A 22,588-nucleotide genomic window follows, 5' to 3' on the forward strand; every position below is an offset into this window, starting at 1 on the left:
ATTTTCAATTAGGCGTTATATATGATTTGTTAGAGAATTTGCGTTTTTTTTTTCTTCATTTGGTTTCGTTATGAAATTAAGTATTTTCATATTTAATTTATATTCACCAGCATTTTTGAGAGTTGGGGTGAAAACTTTTAACAGTGCCCCATGGGCAAGTCCAAGAGGCAAAGTAATAAGAAAGGAGATTATGTGCAGATTAATTAACTAGTCTCACCATTGAAACCACCCCCAAAAAAAACAGATGCAGATTCAGATTCCATCGTTTTTCGGTTTCACTAACCAAGAATTAAAAACTCACTTAAATGCTAAATCGTACATATTAATTGAAAAGAAAGTTACCGACTTAGCCCAAAAAGATTGACCAAAACGGTGCGTTTCCGACAAAATTTAACCGAGTCCTAAAAGGCGACAAGGACAAACCGTTATTTGGTAAAAGTTGAAGACCAGACCGGACCAAACCATGGTCCGTCCATTGACTGCATCCCTTTGATTTTCCACGTGTCAGCTCCACAAACCTCGGAGTCGAAGAGGTTATTACTTTCCCCCATAGTTTTATCGTTTTACCGTTTACCGAACCTGGTCCTACCCCAACGGCGCACTTTAGCACGCTGCCATGTCACCAATCCCTCAAAGTGGAGGTCGTTGCTAAAGTGCGCGGGTGTAGTTGGTTTATCAGATTCAAAGAGTCAGCCAGGGCCCTGACCGAGCAAGCGAGCGAGCAAGCCAGCCCCACTCTGTATTTTTGGGAAACTTTCTTTTTACGGGGTCATTTTTATTCTCGTTTTATAGAGAAAATTGGATTTGGAAAGTGGCAGAGAGAGACATAGAGAGGCCATATAAAGAAAGCGAGGGCATGCCACAGAGAGAGAGAGAGAGAGAGAAACAGGGAAAACTGTGTGAGTGTGTTTTGTGGTACTTTTTGAACTTGCAGGTTTTTGGAGTATTGTGTCGGGGGTTGTCTGATTTTGGAGAGTGTTTTAATGGGTTGGCTTTAAATTTTTGTATTTTGGGTTTTCTTTAAAGGTATAGAATTATTATAGTTTATTTGTTACCTTAGTGAGAGAGATCAAGAACAGGAAAGCCTAAGATTCTAAGATCTTCTTTCTGTATATAAACATATACCACTTGGCTTTTTTTCTGTGTGTACTCTACATACATACCAAGCCTTTGTTCTCTCCTCTTCCTTTGTTTTTAGACAACCAAGAAAAGGAAAAAGCTTTTGGTGTAAGAGATTCACTAATCCTCAGCAATTGAAATGGGTAGGTGCTGTTTTTATTTTTCCCATTTCATTTTGGTTTCTCGTACTCTGTTCTTCGATTTGTGGTGTCTGTCGGGTTCTGTGTGCTTCCTGATTTTCAGTGTCCTCCTTGGTTTGCCTTTTGCTTTGGGTCCTTTGTGCCTGTCTTGGAGAAGGGGGTGGGGCTTGTTTAGTTGTGAAGTGGGTGATGGAAATTTGTAAAAATAGTTCTTTGTTCTCGGTTTTGGTTCTGTCTGCTGCCCGCTTATGAAAGTTGTGTTTTGTGAGAAAGTTTGGATTTTTGAGTTATCTTTTCTTTGTGAACAAGTCCTTCAAATGATTTACTCGATGGCTTTTTTCATTTCCTTATATTCTTTGGAATTTACAAGTATCTTTTCTTGATTGGTTACAATGGTTCTCTTCTTCTCCAATTGGTTCTTTTTGTTCTCCTAGCTTTTTGTCTAATTATATTTTTCCTTTTTTTTTGTTTTTTTTTTTGGGTGTGGGTTTTCTTCAGAGGTTAGCATGAGCTTTTCACATGACATGGATGATGAATATGAGAAACTCATCCGGAGAATGAACCCACCGAGGTATGCAATCTCACTTTCTTCAAGGTGACTCAAAGTAACATAATCTTGTACGATACACATCTTAAGATTTACATCTCTTTGTCCACTTCTGTTTTGTCAGGGTTGTAATTGATAACAAAGCCTGCAAGAATGCTACGGTGATAAGGGTACGGCTCTCATTTCTCATCGTTTTATGTGTCTTTCTTAGCGTGGCCCTTTTCCTCCGTGTTACGGAAGTTTTGTACTTACTCTAGTTTTCTGATGCAGGTGGATAGTGCAAACGAGTATGGGATACTTCTGGAAGTTGTACAAGTTCTAACTGATCTTAACCTTATCGTAACCAAAGCGTATATCTCTTCGGATGGTGGCTGGTTCATGGACGGTAACAATCCTTTTATTACCTTTGTGACTGTTAGTAGTGGAAGACCTTTTTATCAGTGTAAAAATTTAGTGTTCTTTTGTTCTGGAGTTAGAAACTAATTGCGTGATTTATTTTTTAAACCAGTTTTTAATGTCACCGATCAAGATGGAAACAAGGTTACAGATGAAGGGGTTCTGGAGTATATTCAAAAGGTGAGTTGTGCTTGACGTTTGTTTTTCCTATTTTTGGTTGTTTTTGATATGAAAAGCCTCTAATTTCTCACTTTATTTTCAGTCTCTTGGTCCGGAGGCTTGCTTTGCATCTTCCATGAGATCTGTTGGGGTTAAACAATCAACGGACCATACTGCAATTGAGCTAACTGGAAGTGACAGACCGGGATTACTCTCTGAAGTGAGTGCTGTCCTCACCAATCTCAAATGCAATGTAGTGAGTGCGGAAGTCTGGACGCACAACACAAGGGCTGCGTCAGTGATGCACGTTACTGATGAGGAGACGGGGTTGGCAGTTACTGATCCTCAGAGGTTAGCCAGGATTAAGGAATTATTATGCAATGTGCTTAAGGGCAGCAACAAAACCAGGGGAGCTAGGACTGTTGTATCTCACGCTGTTACACACACTGAAAGAAGGCTTCACCAAATGATGTTTGCAGATAGGGATTATGAACGAGTTGATGATGGTCTCTTGGATGACAACCAAAGACCAAATGTGAATGTTGTTAATTGGCAGGACAAAGACTACTCGGTGGTGACTATTCGGAGTAAAGATAGGCCAAAGCTTCTCTTCGATACAGTTTGCACTTTGACAGACATGCAATATGTGGTTTTTCATGCAAGTATTGATGCTGAGGGTCCAGAAGCTTATCAGGTATGCCATTTTCACATTTTCAACTTGCATATGATTGTGTTCTTGGGCTGCGAGGTGAGATGAGCCTTACTTGGATTTGATTTGGTTAGAGTTGGCTTTCCTAATTATTGTTTGTATGCATTTCTAGGAATACTATATCAGGCATATAGATGGATCCCCTGTGAAATCAGATGCAGAGAGACAAAGAGTGATACAATGCCTTGAAGCAGCTATTGAGAGAAGAGTATCTGAGGTGAGCTGACTATTTTATTTCAATTTTTTGGTTTTTTTTGCTTGTGGTTTGGCTGGAAAGCCTCCTATGGTGACCAAAAGTATACATTTGATGGTATTAATAGCTCCAATGCATGACAAGTAGTGATGGATATTTTGATTTTCTAATGTGTAGTTTAGTTGTTGCACTTATATGATTATGAGTCAAATTGCCGTTATAAAAACATGAATGTCGACCTTTTGTTTTACGAATTTCCTTTGTCTCATTATGTTCTATTGCATTCACCTGTTTGATTCTGTTAACAATGCGTCCCTAGGTTAAGAGTAATGTTTAACGTACTTTATTGAGTTGTTAATTATTTTTTGAGAGGCTCCATTGATATGTAGACAAATAATTTGTTTCTTCCTCGTTCAGGGTTTGAAGTTAGAACTCTGCACTACTGACAGAGTTGGGCTGCTATCTGATGTCACTCGGATCTTTCGAGAGAATAGCCTTACCGTAACCCGAGCAGAAGTGGCAACCAAAGCAGGCAAAGCTGTTAATACGTTCTATGTTCGTGATGCATCAGGCTACCCTGTTGATTCCAAGACCATAGAGGCAATCAGGGAAGTAATTGGGCAGACCATACTTAAAGTGAAAGGCAGCCCTGAAGACCCAAAACCAGGTTCTGAGGAATCTCCAACCAGGTTCCTCTTTGGGGGTCTCTTCAAGTCCAGATCTTTTGTCAATTTTAAATTGATTAGGTCCTATTCTTGAAGAACTGGTGAATGGGTCATACATCTCGCCTCCTCTTGTACATAAGAACCCGCTCTAGTCCAACTTCACCAAAGTAGACCATTTTAGTGGTTTATTGACTTTAACTTAGGAAACACAGCCATTGGTAAACGAAAGCAATAGAGTGAAGTGTTTGTAAATACCGCCCCTATCAGCTTCCCCTTTAGCCTTTATTTGTTACTGTCATCCAACCTAACGTTGGGTCAAGAAAGCAAAGAAGGATAATCTGATTTGTGAAATGATCAGAGAACTCTGTACATAATATTTCTTATCCAATGTTTTGGTAGGTAGCCTTATATTACCATCAATCTCCTTTGTTTTTTCAGAAAAAATCTGGTTGGGGTTCTGATTTCTTATGAAGTGTCCAATGACTTAAATTTTCTTGACAATTTGACATATAATAAAACAGTGGTCCAATATGAGAGGCTGCATGGAAGGCTGCTTTTTGTTGAGTGAAAAAGTTTCCATTCAAAGTTGTGTTTCTTTCTTGGTGGGTGAGAGGGTACCAAACATTGACCTCTCAATTTCCCATTGGACACAGGTTTATGGAGATTCTCATTTTATTTAAGCATCCCATCATTATCAGATGGAAACAGGCACTTAGGGCCCGTTCGGTAATGTTTTTAGAGCCTGTTTTCTGTTTTTGTTTCCTGTTTTTCACAAAAACACGTTCGGTGCATCGTTTTCGTTTTCCCTCACAAAACGTTTTCTGAAAACAAATCTGACTTTGTGAACAAAAGTTGAAAATGAAAAAAAGTTGTTTTCAGTGATTTCATTTTCAGTGTTTTCCGAAGACACAAGAATGCATCCCATCAACAACTCTAGCTCTCTCTCTTGACAACCGATAAACCCACCAACAGGAACAACACCCATCTTCTCTGACCCAAAATAAACAGATCTGCAAATTAAGAAAAAAAACAGAGGAAGAAGAAGAAAAAAACAGAGACAAGAAGAAGAAGCACCACATACCCAACTCAACCACCATCATTACCCAATCAAACCATCACAACCATTAATTAGTGGATCAAGAGAGAGAGATGGGTGGGTGTATGGGATTCATGGCATGGAAGGAAGGAGGAGTGGGTGTAGCCTGGGAAGGAAAGGAAGAAGAAAAGAGGAAGAAAAGGAGAAAAAAGAAACGGCCTGGGGAAGGAAAGGAAGAAGAAAAGGGGAAGAAAGTAGGAAATAGGAAGAAAAAGAGAAAAAAGAAGCAGCCATGTGAAGGAAAAGAAGAAGAAAAGAGGAGGAAAGAGAGAAAATGAGAAAAAGAAGAAAAGGAAAAAAAGAAAAAAGGAGATAAGATAGTTTTTGAGCTTAAATTTTTTTCATTGTTTACAATAATTTTAGCCTCTAAAAATATCAGAATTAAAAAAAATTAGAACTGAAATTAGCAAAAATACACCTGAAAAACAATTGTTCTACCAAACACGTTTTCATTATTTTTGTTTTCTAAAGATGTTTTAATTAATCTAGACGCATTTTCGTTTCAAAATGCAAATTTGTTTCTTGTTTATTCTCAAAATATTCTCGTAGATTCGTTATAAGCGTTACTGACAGTTATTGACTGGTTTGGTTGTCTACATCCATTTTGGTTTATTCAACACTGCGCTGTTTCTAAATTGCGTCTGTTTCACTCTTTGAAACCTTCGCCAGCAGAAAAATGCATTATTAATCGGAGATAGCAAAAATGTTATCTCCGTTGCATGAAAGTCTTTCTCGGTTAGGGCGAAACTTGAAAGAATCTGGATGTATGTTCTATAAACTTTCCAAACGTTTTCATGGAACTGGTTTGGACCCATTTCTGGTTGGAACTTGGAATGGTCCACGAAAATCCTTCTAGTCCAATCCAAATCAATTTGAACATTCCTTTTGACCAAATGCTGAGCTGAGGAAGGGCGTGATTTGAAAGCACAAAAAGCATAAAAAGGCCAACAAATACATGGAAAGAGAAAAAAGGCAGGGAGGAAATGCGCCCTCTTTTGAATTTCTAGCCTCCTTTCGAACCAATGTCAATAATTGTATATCCTCCTTCACCATTATTGGCTGGTGTGCAACAATCATGGGGTGCAGCCACTTGGCTATCTCAACAAGAAATCAAGAGATAACTCATATTGACCCGAAAAAGATAGATAAGAAGTACCCCAAAAGTAACATGATAATTGGTGGTATTATATTCATAGCATAATGTTAGGCCTTTGATTGTTTTTTTGTTGTTGTTGACTGTCTTTCATTGTCATTGTCTGTCAAGCTACAGTTTTTTTTTTCTTTCTTTTATTGATTGATTTCTTTTTTTCATTTATTTATGATAATAATAATAAAAAAGTACGTTTTGAAATAGACTGGTACACACAGTATAACTGTACAAGTAGTGTACAAATACTGCATTTCCATGTTCTCTTCTCTTTAAATCGACCAATGTGTTTCTGTGTCTCTTTAGTTAAAATGAATGTCCATATTTTCTACAGAGGACAGAAGATGCAGTTAATGATATATCAATATATACATGCATCTTGCAAAGACAAAGAAACACCAAAATATGCAGAACTGCACAAAACAGACACACTGCTGTTTGTTCTGTCTTGTGCTTGGATCAGTCAGCAGTCAATGCTCCTAACATGTCCACTCTTTTTCTTTTGAAAAACAAATGACAATCAAAAGTCTAAAACACTAGTTAATTTTATCAGCTAGGTTGGCATAACAATTATTGCAGAATCATGAGTCATGACCATGCATGTACATATAAAATATAACCAACAGTGCTTTCTGTGAACCAAATTCATCTGCAGACCTTGAGATATTTCTTTCTCTTTGGTTAAACAAACCAATAAAATTCATTGAGAGAGAGAGAGAGAGAGAGAGAGCATGTACTATTTACTTAGTAATTCAACTATCATGTGCTTCTGAATTTCCTGTCACTGAAAACAATGGCTTTTGAAGATGTGCACTTATTCCTCCTCACATGACAGAGTGGGCGTTGGGCAATGCAACTCTTTTGCAAATTCTGCACATTTGCACATGATGTCCCATTCTCTAGTAATATTTGGCAAACCACTATGAGGGCCCGTTGGCAATTAGCCGGACCAGTCCCCATCGGCCAAGTGGCACCGTGCCTAGTGTTTATCCGGCTGTCAAAGTCCACCGATCTCATGAATGACATTTGTTGAAACATTTGAAAAAAAGTCCACAGTGACATACTAATCTTATTGTAGCGTTTATGATTCATAGCTGAATTAAATAATGCTTAAGATCTCTCTCAAAGTTATATAACTAAGATGGGGAGATCCAAATGACTTAAAATATAGGCAGGGCAACACACACACAAATGGAGGACAGTGCTAGTGCTGAGTTTCCAGGATTCCAAACTTGTGCTCACAAAAATGACACCAATATTTTCAGAAGGCATTTGAGTCATCGGCTGCAAAGACGAGCTCCTTGTCCTCTTCAGCTAAACCCTAATAACAATGTCTCTTCGGATTGCAGCGGTTTGCAGAACTCGGTGGGGAGCAGCTCAAATTCTTCTTCTTCTTCATTGAATTCCTTCTATCAGAGCAAAGATCCCATTCCCCTACTCTCCCCTCTAGTGTTGCTGCCTTAAATTAATTGCCACAAAATCTTACTGAATTTTTCACAAGGTTTATATTCTATGGCAAGTTTATGCTATCTAAAATGCTCTATGGCACATGTGTGTTATTGGGATTTATCTCCTGTATGTCATATAAACTTATATACATGCCTCCCATGGCTCTGTAAATTGAGTACATTTTCTTTGTATGGTTGCCAATGAATTACAGATCATAAAAGAAGTCCTGCCGCTAGTTCAGTTCAGTTGAGTTGATCTTTGTTGTTGTCTTGTGACGTGCGAGCCCATCAATCATCTTGCAAATTGATCCAGGCCTAAATTATTATACCAAAACTTTGGGCTTATCTTCCTTTTCGTTTCACTTTCAATATATTGGGCCTTATCAACATTTTTTTTGCTACAAATAATCCTCACCATTGTCTGATCTCCAATGAACGCCTCAAAGTGATGGGCCGATGTAATCATATTTATCTACATTTAATTATATTTGTTATGAACTCTTTTTAGCAATACGAAAACTTCTTTACATTTGATTAAGATTGAATATGATGTGTAGAGTGTACTTATTAAAATTATATTTATTTTACAATTTAATATATCATTTTTGTCATTTTATATTAAGATAAATTAATAATTCAATAAATAGTTTAATAATAAGATATACACAATTAATTTTAAAATTCATTTAACAACACTTAAAATAAAATAAAAACTTGAGGATTAAGTCTATGGCCCTGGCAGGCTGGTCCCACCAGAAATAAATACAAAGTCTTATTCTAGAAATGGCAAAAATTCCAAGTCTTCACTGCGCAGTAATGAAAAGAACCCGCGGAAACAAAAATGCTAGCGTAAGGTTGTAGGAAATCACAGACCAATCAACACACTCGTTGACGCCTCGTTGACTATAAAGCGTGAATGTGGTTCGTATGTGAGGCTCGCTACCGTCACGGCTGACGGAACTTACCACAGTCGCAATATCTTTTCATATTCAACTTTTTATTTATTTATCTATTTTTTTTTTCTGTTCATGTCTTCCTGAATTGATTTCGCTCGTCCGTTTGGTGCCAAAACATTTTGGTTTCAATTTCAAAACCCTCCCAAGGGAAATATCGACTTCGCTATCCTCCTTATTCTCTGAAGCTCTCTCTTTTTCTTTGGGTATTTCGCTGTGGTGGCTTCGTCTACGAAGAGCTAGGGTTTTCCCCTGTTTTTTTTCCTGGAAAGGTGAGGTTCAGTCGTCCATTTTTACATTTGATTTTCTGCATATTTGTCCAATTTTCAGCCTTCGATTATGATTTTTGAATTTCTGTGTCTTCGTTATGTTTACGCGTTAATATATGGATTCCTGATAAATGATTTTATTCAATGGTCTCCCTGAGATTTTGATTGAATTTAGGGTTTGGTTGTTATGCAATTCCCTTCGGTGCGATTATGCTTTGTTTCATTGAAAATGGTTGAAATTTGATTTCTTTCTTTAGGGTTTCAAGTAAGAGTTGCGTAAACTTTATTGGGTCGTTGTTTCAATTGCGTATTCGGGATTTCATTGGTGTTATTCACCTATAATATATTTGCTTCGACTGAAAACAAGCCCTAAAAGATTATTAGGTGAAGAGTTTTTGTATTGCAAGCCATTGGTGTGGCATTTGTGCGAGTTAAAGATGAATGTGTGCTTTGATGACCTATTTCCATCATAATTACAGACACAAACCCAAAGACACATTAAAAGTTTGTTTGATGAGAATTGGTTGCAGTAAACTGGTCCTAAAAGGCTCATCCATTTGGATCTTCAGATTTCTTAGGAGTAATGCTTACCTGATGAAACTTACTTGAGATGAAAAGCGGTATCTGCCCATGAAAGTTTTATCTAAGTTCCTGACAATTATTCCTTGTCTTTCGCTAATTTCTTTCAACTAAGTAGCATGCAGGGTATCCCAATTTTGATTCCGTTTGAATTCTATATTTATAAACATGTTTAAATGAGTCTATTGAATTCTATACTTATAAGCATGCTTAGATGAGTCCTATGAAATTATCACCTTTGTGCAAAAGGATTCCATTTCCATTTATTATTATGCTTTTACAGTACATAATTTTTGGATTTTGATTGCCAATATTTATTTTATCAGCTACGAAGGCTGAAATGTATGTGATGGGAACTCAAATTTCTCTCATTTTTTTTTGGATGCAGAAGTAGATGAGAAGGAGAGGACCATCAAGAGAATTTTCTGAACTCAGAAGTTGTTCTGGGAAGAAAAGTGTGGAAAGTTGCAAGGTTAAAGGGGATGTTGATAAAGTTGTGTTCATCGATCTTGAAGATGAAGATGTCATCGATGTTGATTATCCCGAGTCTTTACAGCCACAGTCACGAGGTTCCAGTACATTGAGAAAAGATGGAAAATCTAAATTCCGTAGTTTCATCTATATAGATGATGACAATGATGATGATAATTACGTTACTCCTGTAATCTCTGTTGAAGAGGTTGGAGACCTGGATAGTGATGCCACCTCAAGCAAAAGTTCTTTTCCTGCGTCTAACTATAGGCAGAATTCTGTAACTTCGGATGGCGATGAATGTCAGGTTGTCCAGGAAAAGGGTTCTGCATTAAAGCGGTCAAGTTGCAAGCAAACCCGCTCTGGTAAAGCTCCTGGCAGAAATCGTTATGGTTTAGGTTTTGAGTCTGAGAGTGATTCATCTGATAGTGAATATTCTGATTGCGAGCTAATAGAAGGGTCTTATGGGAAGCTTCATGAACATTGGGAAAAGGCTTCTCAAAAGAGAAAACATGTTGTTCATAATGGTCAGTCTGGTTCAGCCGATCAAGCTAGTGGATCTGGATCTCATAGTGATACCCATGCTAATGTTGAAGTAGAGAATAGGACAGCACAGAGAGATGTACCTGTTTGTTCAAGTTCAAAAAATGGAAATTATGAAAAGGAAAACCTTCCAGACTTTATTGGAACCCGTGATGGCCACGGGGAGGGTAGTTCTTTTGGTCCCCAAATGGATGGTTCTGTGGAATCAAATCAGAATGTCCCAAAAGAAGATCCTCTTATTTATGAGTGGCAGAGTTCCCAAAATGATAATGAAGAAGAACAAAGTCCTGAAGAGCCTCCCTTGTGGTCTAAGGAAGACCTAGGTGGTAAACAATCGGAACATACAGGGACTTCTTTTATGGATAATGTGCAAAAGTTCAGGGATGAAACTAGTTTTTCTGATTCCTTGCCGGGTTCTGACAATGATAAAGGGAAACCTAGTGTTTTGAATGATGAAAATTTTTCCTGCAGAAACAAACATTCTGGTGAAATGCCTGGTGACCATGACAGAGTTGAATTAAGGGGCAAGAAGAATAATGAATTTCATGATGCTTCTTCTAGTTGCAATACTTATTTGCCAAAGGAGTGCAGAAATGGAGCTACTTTTGAGGAAAAGGACAAAACAGGTTCTGGACAACCATCTGATGAAACACAGATGGATTGTGGTTTCACCCCTTCTGAAGAGAAAATTGGTGCTGTCCATGAAAAATCTTGTTCCCAGGAGAATGTGATGGTAGACTTTGAGGAAGTATCTTTGTGCAACACATCGTGTAATGGAGCAAGTAGTGATCGGGGGGGATTTGATTCAGAAAGAGGGAAAGAATCATGTGATTTAAGGGATATGTTACATGCTGAAGATGGTCATGCGAGTCCTGTCCAAAGAGATGCAGCCACTGTAGAAGGAGATATAATCACTGATCGAGAGAAGCTCAAGGAGACTGCTGAATACAAGCGAGCAATAGAAGAAGAAATGGCATCTAGGCAGCAAGTCTTACAAATTCAGGTTCTGCACATGCATACATAGCTTTTATGTTTTACTTTTATATTTAAGTTTATGTTTGTTTATTTTGGTCCATCGGGCCTTTAGACTACACAAAAATAAGCACCAATTTCCCTTTTTCACCCTCTACCTTCTTGTGAGTTGAACCTTCCCACTTGGCTTTTGTGACTGGTAGTTTAAGTTAATTTTATTCATTCATGAGTATTATAGTCAGTCTTCCTTAGTACATATTATGATTTGCTATAGGGGTTCTGATAAATTCCAACCAATATTTTAGTGTTTTTCATATGCAATGTATTTATACATGCTCGACATAATCCAACCAATATTTTAACTATAATCCATACATTTTTTTTGTTACTTGTAGTTTTTGTGTATTTCAATAGCTTTCTGTTTGTACAAATTGAGCTTGAAAGGAGCTCAGTAGTCTCTAGTGAATGACCACTTGACCTGACATTGAGTATATTTCTGTTTTTCAGGCAGAAGAGGCACAAAGATTACGCAAGAGGAGAAAGGCTGAAAACATGCGGTTATTAGACATGCAGAGAAGGCAAAAGCAACGTGTGGAAGAAGTAAGAGAGACGCAAAAGAAGGTTTGTATTAATATTCAATATTCATTCATCATATCTTATTTTTTCCCTGAATGCTGCTTTTCCTTCTGTCTTGACTTTTTTTCTCTCCCCGATACAACAGTTAGCTATTTATTTACTTTTCAAGTTTAAAGGACTCTCTATCTTGTTTTAAGATCAAGTACAACTGATTGGATATTTCTGATGTGTTCAATAATGCCATATTCAGGATGAAGAAAATTTAAATTTGAAAGACCAACTTCGTGCTGAAATAAGGAAGGAGCTTAAAAGATTGGAATTGACATGTATAGATATGGCTTCTTTGCTTCGTGGCTTAGGAATACAAGTGGGGGCTGGCTTCTGTCCTCTGCCACATGAGGTAAGTTAAAATAAGTTTTTGATCTAAGATGCTTTAGGTTCTTGGTAGTTTTTGGTTGAATGGGTTATGAAAATTTGAACTACGTGGGTTTCAATGCATTCATATATTTTACCTAAATTATTTTAATGGGAATGGCGATTTCAGGTGCATGCAGCTTATAAACGGGCATTGCTGAAATTTCACCCAGACCGGGCATCAAGAACTGACGTACGCCAACAGGTTGAAGCTGAGGAAAAATTTAAGCTTATATCTCGCATGAAGGAAAAACTTTTATTAACTTCATGTTGTTGAACACATAGTTTGAATTTGGTTTCACAATTGATCGATTTTCTGATTGCAATAGATTAGGTATTTTTTTTACCCTTTTTCTGGCGGCAGATGCATTTGCCTCATAGCTTCAGATTCGTCATTGGATCCATTGGCATTTTTTCAACCTGATTTTAGCAGGTGACAAATCTATATTGTAAATCAGTTGTAGTCTCTCGTAGTTAGCAAAGGAAATTATTGTTTCAATGTACAAATGCTAACTTGCCTATTTTGTTTGGTCTTGTAATGCCATTTATCCCACAGATTTTTCTGGGTGACTAATTTAAGGCTTTCCGCTTTCTCAGGCCAATCCTTGTGGTAATGCTTTCCTCATTTTCCTATAGGAGGCTAAAAAATAGGGGGTTCTCTGTATGGGTGGTAGGGGTTCGGTAACGCAATTTTTACTCAAATTGCAAACCGACCACTATTTGCGGTTTAGTGATTTTGAAACCGCAAACCGATCGCATTTTGCGGTTTACCGCAATGTCGGTGATTTTGAAATAACCGACGCGTTTTGCGGTTTATGATGTAAACCGCAAAATGCAATTCATAAATTAGCGGTTAAAAACCGCAAGTTCTCAAGCATTCACAAAAATATAAATTCACAACCTAAATAAATAAATACACAACCTCAATTTCTCAAACATATATAAATTCACAATCTCCTAAACTTCTCAAGCATTCACACCTAAGAAAATTAAAGTTACAACTCCAAGCATTCCAAGAAAATTAAAGTTACAATTCCAAGCATTCCAATTAAAGTTAAACTTCTCAAGCATTCCAATTCCAAATCCTTTAAAGTTACAAACCAAAAGGAAAATGCAAAGTAAAATGAATTAAAGTTACAACAAAAAAGAAAAATCCAATTCAAAGTTAATTAAAGTTACAAACTAAAAGGAAAATGCAATGCACCAATGTTACAAACTAAAGTTACAAGCTCAAGTGTTGGCGGTGAGTGGATTTGAAGAACCTCGTTGTGTTGTTTGAGCACCAATGTTATCTACAAATAAAACAACATAGTTTAATACATTTTATTATAAGAAGCATAAATAACATTAGCATAAATAAACTAATTACTTACAAGTTGTCATATGTTCAATTTCCTTGTAGAATTCAACCTCATCATCTGTGCGGCTATCTTTGCGGTTTGCGGTAACCGCAAGTTTTGAAAATCAAATACAACCACAACCACAAATGCGGTTCGGTTTACCTCGATTGCGTTGCGGTATATTGTCGGTTGGTTTTTGCGGTTTTTCGGTTTAAAATGCCACCCTAGTTCTCTGTAGCAAACCCCAAATCTCCTGAACGCATCCCCTCCCATTTTTTGTCATCGAACTTCGCATTTTAATCTTATTAAAGCGAATATAAAGAAAATAAAAGATGCGGATATGAGCTAGGCTAGTTGGTCAGGGAGTGAGTTTGTCCTTTTGCACTTAAATTTGAATCTCATGTAGATTATATATAATTTTGTCAATATGTAGATTATATTAATTTAGAGTAATTTAGGTTGTGTTCAGGTTGAATCTCTTTCCTTGTATCTTCTCTCCTCTCACAGTCTCGTGTCATCTCATTTGATTTCATCGCTGCATTTACTTCTCCCCGTCACCTCCATCGCAGCTGCGCACAGATATGAGGCCTTAGAAGCGACTTTGTTCGGCGCGACAACGAAACCGACCTGAACCAAACCGTTTGGTTGGTTTGCTGACAACACCAATTTTCTGGTGCTTTAGTTTGGCGTCGGTGTTGTGTTTTCTTCCACCGAGGCTCTCGGTTCGGCATGCGATTTTGGCTCAACACCAAACCAAACCACACCGAGCCCACCCTTAGTTTAGACTGTTGCTTATATAAAGAAACTTCGTGTAGTAAAGTCTGAAGGTCGGTGAACTTCAAAAAAACATAAAGTGAGATTTACCGCTAAAAAAAAGCTATCATTCCATTTATTATTTCGTCTTTGCTAAAAAATAAAAGAGCTACCATAACCAGTGGGAGGGGAAGGGAGAAATTAAGTGCAACATTTATTGAAATTAATGAATTTCGGTCTTCACGTTTCACAGTGAATGCAGTATGACTTGAACTCCACGGTGTGGCCGAACTGTCATATACTGAATTGGTGAGTGGACATAACCAGGGGAAAGGGTGAAGCTGTAGCGCTGTAGAATCATTGCCAGGGCAATCTTTACTTCTGCGTTTGCGAAGTTCATGCCCACACAAGTTCGAGGTCCCAATCCAAAGGGTAAGAAGGCGACCGTGTTATTTTTAGTAGCTTTAGCAACCCCTTCTGAGAATCTCTCTGGTTTGAAAAGGTTCACGTCTTCTCCCCAGAATTTAGGATCATGATGAAATGCAAGATTCGGGACGTGCAATTCAGCGTTAGCCGGAATAACGAGCCCTCCCAGCTTAACATTCTTTTCAACTTGCCTATTTAGGGAAACAACCGGAGGATATAACCTTAGAGACTCGTTGATGATCATACTCATCTGCATTAGACAATGAACAAAATCAGGATTTCAAAACTTAATTGAGAACAATGCCTCTGCCTGTAATTAGATAAGCTAGCAATCAACTGGTTAACTTTCTTACCGTTTTCAGTTTGGAAATGCCATCAAGAGTTGGAGTTTGTTGACCAAATAATTGTAGGACTTCCTTTCTTGCTTCCTCTTGCCAATCCGGATGGAGTGCCAGGAGAAAGACAGTCCAAGCAAGCAGAGCATTAGTGGTTTCTTGTCCAGCAAAGTAAAACGTCTTGCACTCATCAACAATGTCATCGAACGAAATCCTCTGGTTTTCATTGGTATCATGATGAGCCTTCAAAAGTACTCCAAGAAAATCACTCCCAAACTCGTCTGCTTCTCCATTCATGGCCTTGTTTTCTCTTTTCTTAACAATCTCGGCTATGGTGTCACGTATTCCCTTCTCAAGCTTGTCCGCTCTGATCTCAGCACTGGTTTTGTAAAACATACTGCAAATTTGAATGATAGACTAAACATGAGAAGTGTAAATTTGTTGTGAATACTTCTCTGCTGCTCACAAAATTTCAATAGCTAAAAGAAACATGGTGGATTCTTTTGGTATCATTTTAGGTAAAAGAAGCTACCTGATGCCAGGAAACCTGGGCCTGAGAGCATTTTGGAATATAACGGAGGTCAACTCCATCAACATATCAAAAATTCTCTTCCCTTCTAAGTAGCTGCTGCCAAATGCGGACCTTGAAATCACTTCTGAAGTCAACAACCTAAATTCTTCAAACACCTCGATCTCCTTGCCTTCATGATTTTTCCACCTTTGAAGCATTGTCTCAGTGCTAGTTATCATATCAGGAACCATACCCTAGTAACACATCAACATCTTGCGGTCAATAACCAAATTTTCACGATAGAAAATTTTACTTTTCCCCTTCAAACTATATATATATATATATATATATATATATATTTTTTTTTTTTTTTTTTTTTATTTTATATAGTAAAAATAGCTTACCTTTAAGCTCTCTCCATGGAAGGCATGGTTGGCCAGCTTTCTTAACTTGACCCATTTTTCACCTTCTGCCATGGAAATACTTTCTCCAAATAGCTTCTTCACATAGCCTTGGGACTTCTGTTTTCGAAAGAGCCTATCTTTGTTGTTTAGTATCTCTTTGCTCAACTCAGGTTCCGCAATGAGCAACTGAGGTTGAGTACCTTGCCATTGAAGAAAATTCTTCCCTGTTGCGACAAAACGACTAAAATTTATCTTTGAACTAATTAAAGATTGATAAAAACCAAAGTTAATTAATGAAGAGTTCCTACGTACCATATATTTTGGTCCATTGGTGAGTATGAGGTTGAACTGTAGGGAATATGTCATGTGACATGTTTCTTGGCCTGCTCATAGCTTCCTTTTTCATACTCATGATTTCTTTGGTGCTTCCATGGACAAGTCTGTAAGCAGGGCCATGTATTCCTTGCAGACCCATGAATTTCTGTATGCGATTTGGAACCCACCATACTTTGCGAAAGATCCTGATGAGAGCTAAAAGAATTACAAGGAACACACACACAGAGCTTGAAACAGTGAACATCGAGTCTCCTAATAACCAACTCATTTCTTTTTCTTGATTGATATGTTTTCCTCTTTGCGGATGTATCTATTTATACTCAATTTTAACTGTCGGGTGCTTCTTTGTTCTTTTCGATAATTTCTAATAATTAGAATCGGTCAGGTCAGAGCTACCATATTAGAATAATGAGGGTACAAATTGCAGACTTCATGAAATTATTTCGACCCTATTATCGGTTTCAGCGTCTTAAAAAAGAGATATATTTGTGCATCAACATATATTTTCATCCCTTTGAAGAGCATTATGAATTATTGGAAACAAACAAGATGCCATTTTTGACTATATATATATATATATATATATTTGAGGATCCCTCAAATAAGTTTATTTGAGAGACACTATTGTAAGGCCTACCATACATTGTATTTCATTAATTCAAATAATCTATTTGATATTTATTCATTCGAAGATCATCTTTGCAAAAAATCACTTGAATCCGATATCATTTGATTACTCAATTAAATTGTTAAAATTTTAGTACTTTATTGAAGTACTATGTTCATTGATTTTGTAGGACATAATTAGATGTTTAAACTGTTTTCGATTTGTCTAATTTTTTTTTTCAAAGATGATTTATGAATGAAGACTTAAAAAAAAAATTATTTGAATTGTTGGAAAAAAAATTCGTAGAATACTTTAAAGAGCGTCCCTCAAATAAAATTATTTGGAAGAATCTCTTAATATGAGAGATTGATAAAAAATAGTTGCCATAGTTGACATACATTATAGATTATAAACTTGACATGATATTATATTGACGCTCGTCAGATGGCGTTAGCCAAATGCAAGGTTGGTTGATTATAATATTTGCCCATGTCATTACAATTATGGCTCATATCATACATGGATTTGGAGTTTCTTATAGGTTAATCCCATTAGAATAGATAAATATTGCTAGCTGGCTGGCCACATTCCCTATATATATTACGTATCTTTCCCATCATTTCTATCGATATATATATATATATATATGGTAGAGTGTTTAAGCTGCATCACATCACATCACATATATTATATCCAAAACGGCGTACATGTGTAATATAATATAATTGTGCAGCCAGCCAGAAATAAACTCAGTCTGAATTCTGACTGTTTCTACGAAACTACTCATGATTTTTCTGAGCTCTGATGTGTCAACGATTAGCAGCTGGACCTGCTCATTTAAATAAGGCCAAAAAAGAAAACTCAAGGTGCAGAAGAGTGATGACAATAAAGAGGATGAAAGGATGAAAGGATGAAAAGCATGCAAAGGTTTTAAATTTGAATTGACATATTCGAACGTTCGTCACGATCTTTTTGTTTTTTCTTTCTTGTACAACAATTTGCTATTTCTTTATTATCTTTCAAGTTTTGAGGACTCTGTGTTCCGTAATTTCAAGATCAAGCAGAATATAGTGTTCTCACATCAGAAACGTTAACAAAGTAAAAAACAACTTAATAATACCAATACCTTTTGTAATAAAATATCATATCTATTAAGCTGTGTAAGTGATTAAGTTGAAACAATATCGCTGTTGCTATAAATTGTAATCATATTTAGGATGAAGAAAATTTGAAATTTAACTTTACATCCTTTCTGAAGTACGTGCATGTTATCACTAAAGTAAAGTCTCTCTCTCTCTAATGTTAAGCTGCATGTAGACACAAGTATTTAGGGCTCGTTAATGGGCTGGGCCGAGCTAGTCTAGCCCAAATTTAATAAGCTTGGGTCGGGTAGGGTTGAGCTTTAAAAAGAAGAGAAAAAATAACGGGCTGGGCCGGGCTGAGTTTTTTTAGAAAATTCAAAGCCCAGGCCTGACTCATGGGCCGGGCTTGAAAAAGCCCATTGAGCTGGGCCGGGCTGAAATGAGCCTACTTCATTCAAAAAAAAGAAGAAGAAGAGGAGAAAGAAACAATGTGCCATTCAAAAAGAGGCACTGAACCGCATCATAATTAGACCATAATATATTTTAAGAAATAATTTTTAAAAATAAGAAGTATAAAAAAATATTTTTTTAAAAAGATGGTGTGAATAAATATGCAAATGCTTAGTGATGAGTTCGAAAAAAGCATGATTATATTTGATGGTATGATTATGTTTGGTGATATGATATGTTGTTCGTCTTATTCTTGATTTATATAATTGTTGTATTAATAATTGACATAAATTAATATGTTAATCATTCAATTATAAACTAGAAATAAATAAAGAAAAATAAATGAAATGAAACAAAATAAGAAACTCAAAATAAACACAAACAACAATTTCGATGCTTTTTTGAATGATTTTTGTTTTTGTTTTGTTTTTTTTGGGTCAACAAAGATATCATAAAGGCCAACCGGCAAAAGCCCAAAAGGGAGCCAAGCCCAACCAAACCAACAGAACAGACACACCAAATCAAAGAACTAAAAACAAGCCAAAAGAACAAAACAAACGAAAAACCACACAACAAATGGTTCTACAAGGAGCGTAATTACAAGCAGCAAAGCAGCGAAAAAAAAAAAAGGAAAAATAGAAAGAGGGAGCTAGTGCCACTGCCACCTCATAACAGGGCCTCAAACAGAGGTTGCCCTGTATATTATTTAAGCTATCTTGCCCGGTATATTATATACTATAAACACTAAGATCAAGATTATGGGCAATTCTGGTGGTACTTTTTGACAGTTCACAGAGTGTGCAGCACAACCTGAACTCCATGTTGTGGACGAACTGTAAGATACTCATACGGGGAGTGGACATAAGCAGGGGAAAGAGTGAAGGTGTAGCGTTGGAGAATCATTGACAGAGCAATCTTTGCTTCTGTGATCGCAAAGTTGAAGCCCACACATGTCCGGGGTCCCATTCCAAAGGGTAAGAATGCAGCTATGTTATTGTTAGTAGCTTTAGCAACCCCTTCCGCGAATCGCTCTGGTTTGAAAAGTTGCACGTCTTCCCCCCAAAATTCAGGCTCATGATGGATTGCTAGAATTGGGATTATCAATTCAACGTTAGCAGGAACAATGAGCTTCCCCAGTTTAACTTCCCTTCTGACCTTCCTCTCCACGGAAACAACAGGAGGATATAACCTTAAAGACTCATTGATGATCATACTCATCTGCACGGTGATGAACATAAATGATTGGATATTTAAAAAGAAAACAGGATTGCAGACATAATTAATCGAAAGCAAATAGGTCGAGTTCTTGAGTTTCTTACAGTTTTTAACTTGGAAAGGCCGTCAGGATTTGGATTTTGTCTACCAAATAATTGCAGGACCTCCTTTCTTGCTTCCTCCTGCCAATCTGTATTAAGTGCCAGGAGAAACACAGTCCATGCAAGCATACTATTAGTGGTTTCTTGTCCGGCAAAGTAAAATGTCTTGCACTCGTCAACCAAATCATCAACCGAAATTCTCTGGCTGTCATTGGTATCATGATGAGCTTTTAAAAGTAATCCAAGAAAATCACTCCCAAAGCTGTCTTCTCCATCCATTGCCTTCTGTTCTCTTTTCTCAACAATCTCTATTATGGAGTCGCGCATTCCTTTCTCAAGCTTCTCTGATTCGATCTCATCGCTAGTTTTAAAAAACTTACTGCAATTTTGAATGAAGGCCTAAACATGAGAAGTGGCAACTGACATAATCTTTGAAGAATACTGTTGAGAATAGTTTCTCTGCTGTGCAGCAGATGGGAAGAAACACAGATAAGAATATGATCCCTTCTTCAATGTGGTTATTCCCCAAGTCAAAATTTCGTTAAATGGAAAATTACCTGATTCCAGGAAATCTGACAGTGAGAGCATTTTTGAATATTAAAAAGGATAACTTCATTAAATTCTCCAAAAGTTCTGTCCTTCCAAGTAGCTGCTGCCAAAAGCAGTCCTTAAAATCACTTCAGAAGTGAACATCCTAAATGGTTCGAACACCTCAATCTCTTTTCCTTCACTGTTTTTCCACCCCTCTAGCATCGTCTCGGCACTAGCTACCATTTCTGGAACCATGCTCTAGTAAATCAATACCCCGTCATCGAATAAGAAAATTTACCTTAAATTCATGATCTTTTAGTATTTTCGCATTCATAGATAATTGATACAACATTCACTACAGCACTCTCTGCAAGAATTCATATACCCATAACATTAAGGACTTACTTTTAAGCTCTCTGCATGGAAGGCATGGTTAGCCAGCTTTCGCAATTTTCCCCATTTTTCACCGTCGGTTGTCCCAAGACCATCTCCTAAAAGTTTCTTGACATAGCTTTGGGGCTTCCTTTTTGCAAAAGCTCCATCTTTGTTATTCAGTATCTACTCGGGTTCCATAATGACCAACTGAGCTTGAGAACCATACCACTGAAGAAAATTCATCCCTGCAATTGCATTTAAATTAAAAATGACCAAAGATTCTTAGCCACAAAACCTTTTTAAAAACCACTGTTAATGAAATGGTTTGTTACCATATATCTTGGTCCACGAATGAACATGAGGTCGAACTGCAGATACTATGTCATGGGATAAACTCATGGGCCTGCCAATAATTTCCCTTTTCATGTTCAAGATTTCCTTGGTGTTTCCATGGATAGGTCTGTAGGAAGGGCCTTTGATTCCCTGCAAAGCCATCAGCTTCTGTATGCGAGTTGGAGCCCACCATAGTTTGTAAAAGATGTTGAGGAAAGATAAGAGAAGAAGAAACACACACAGAAAGCTTGAAAGAATGATAACTAGGCCTCCCAAACTACTCATATTTTTCGTATAGTTTTTCCTCTCTAGCTCTATCTAAATCTAATATCTCATTTCAACAGTCTGCTATTAAGTTTCTTGCTCTTGTTCTGAGGTCACATATTGTACAGCATGAAGTCAAAACTATGAATGAATCAGGATGGATGCATGTGGTGAAGAAGTTGCCACCTTGGGCCCCATTCAGACTTCTTGGTGTACGTTTTCATCCCTAGCTAATTGGCTCTTTGTTTTGGTGTTGAAATTAATGCACATTTGTGCTAAAAAATATAGAAAAATCTAGAAGCTTGATGGGAAGTCGGCAGCCACATGCGACCTTGGAGAACTATCTAGAGAAAGCCAAACATATGTGGCTGGGGTTAGTCTTCCTAAGTCGGTGGACCACGGTATGGCGGTGGATCATGTCTATAAATAGACATACATGTGATCATGCAAGGTGGAGCACAAAATCTACCCAACCCAAGTCAAATGGGGAGTCCAATAAAAAAAACCTCCCAAACTATAAGGGAGCTAATAAGCTCACCAATCTAAGTGAAGGGCCAAGTAGTCGAAACAAGTCTAAGCAAGTGTGATGACCAATAAGCTAAAAAACTAAGGAGGCCAATTAGCCTACACTAAGTCATGTATTATTCTCTTCAATGTAATAAAATCACTTTGTTTCAACTATTGTCTATTGTCCTAAACTCCTTCATCACATAAACCAACAACGATATCAAAGCAACATACAACACGCCTACTAAATTCTAACATTTGGCAACATAGTATCCTCCCCTCATGTAATGTTTTATTATGTCCTCCTAGACTTTTGGTATCATATATTATATCGTATTTGTCTACCTTCCTCTTAACATCAATTGGTCTTTTCTAACTTACTCATCGTAGTACGTAGTCCGCCTGTTAGTTTTCAATTTGGTTTGAGTATTATAAGTAGAACATATGTTTTTGGGGGTTGTTTATTGAAGGCATTGAAGAGGGAGTACAAACAACTAACAACTGTTATTACTTTAGATAAAACAAATGGAAAATGGTGATTGATAAGTATTGGAATGGTAATTGTAGCTTGCGGAATGATAGTTGGAAGAACAATCCAACATGTAGTAAAAACAAAATGACG

General features: G+C 37.2%; 3 protein-coding genes and 1 pseudogene across 4 annotated transcripts; 2 read left to right on the top strand and 2 right to left on the bottom strand.

Annotated features, from left to right (window-relative positions):
* Positions 1 to 788: 788 nt before the first annotated feature.
* On the top strand, positions 789 to 4,344 carry LOC103342019 (ACT domain-containing protein ACR4-like). The gene is made up of 8 exons (XM_008245579.3): positions 789 to 1,262; positions 1,758 to 1,830; positions 1,931 to 1,976; positions 2,077 to 2,191; positions 2,315 to 2,382; positions 2,465 to 3,055; positions 3,183 to 3,287; positions 3,681 to 4,344. The coding sequence occupies exons 1-8, from the start codon at positions 1,259 to 1,261 to the stop codon at positions 4,020 to 4,022; spliced, it is 1,344 nt and encodes a 447-aa protein (XP_008243801.2). The 5' UTR covers positions 789 to 1,258; the 3' UTR covers positions 4,023 to 4,344.
* Positions 4,345 to 8,629: 4,285 nt separating this feature from the next.
* On the top strand, positions 8,630 to 12,970 carry LOC103342020 (Chaperone DnaJ-domain superfamily protein). Its single transcript, XM_008245580.3, has 5 exons — positions 8,630 to 8,844; positions 9,809 to 11,437; positions 11,914 to 12,027; positions 12,233 to 12,382; positions 12,527 to 12,970. Exons 2-5 carry the CDS (start codon positions 9,815 to 9,817, stop codon positions 12,671 to 12,673), a joined length of 2,034 nt encoding a protein of 677 aa, XP_008243802.2. The 5' UTR covers positions 8,630 to 8,844; positions 9,809 to 9,814; the 3' UTR covers positions 12,674 to 12,970.
* A 1,708-nt stretch (positions 12,971 to 14,678) lies between these two features.
* Positions 14,679 to 16,797, bottom strand: LOC103342098 (cytochrome P450 CYP749A22-like). Its single transcript, XM_016796661.2, has 5 exons — positions 16,478 to 16,797; positions 16,166 to 16,389; positions 15,783 to 16,015; positions 15,269 to 15,647; positions 14,679 to 15,165 (listed from the first exon to the last, which is right to left on the bottom strand). Exons 1-5 carry the CDS (start codon positions 16,767 to 16,769, stop codon positions 14,737 to 14,739), a joined length of 1,557 nt encoding a protein of 518 aa, XP_016652147.2. The 5' UTR covers positions 16,770 to 16,797; the 3' UTR covers positions 14,679 to 14,736.
* Positions 16,798 to 19,186: 2,389 nt separating this feature from the next.
* On the bottom strand, positions 19,187 to 21,759 carry LOC107880140 (cytochrome P450 CYP749A22-like; annotated as a pseudogene). Its single transcript, XR_001678440.2, has 5 exons — positions 21,195 to 21,759; positions 20,893 to 21,107; positions 20,514 to 20,745; positions 19,960 to 20,335; positions 19,187 to 19,858 (listed from the first exon to the last, which is right to left on the bottom strand). The product of XR_001678440.2 is annotated as a cytochrome P450 CYP749A22-like (transcript).
* Between the last annotated feature and the right edge of the window lie 829 nt (positions 21,760 to 22,588).

The sequence above is a fragment of the Prunus mume genome, linkage group LG2 (genome assembly GCF_029339155.1).
Source record: "Prunus mume cultivar Tortuosa linkage group LG2, ASM2933915v1, whole genome shotgun sequence".
NCBI lineage: Eukaryota > Viridiplantae > Streptophyta > Magnoliopsida > Rosales > Rosaceae > Prunus > Prunus mume.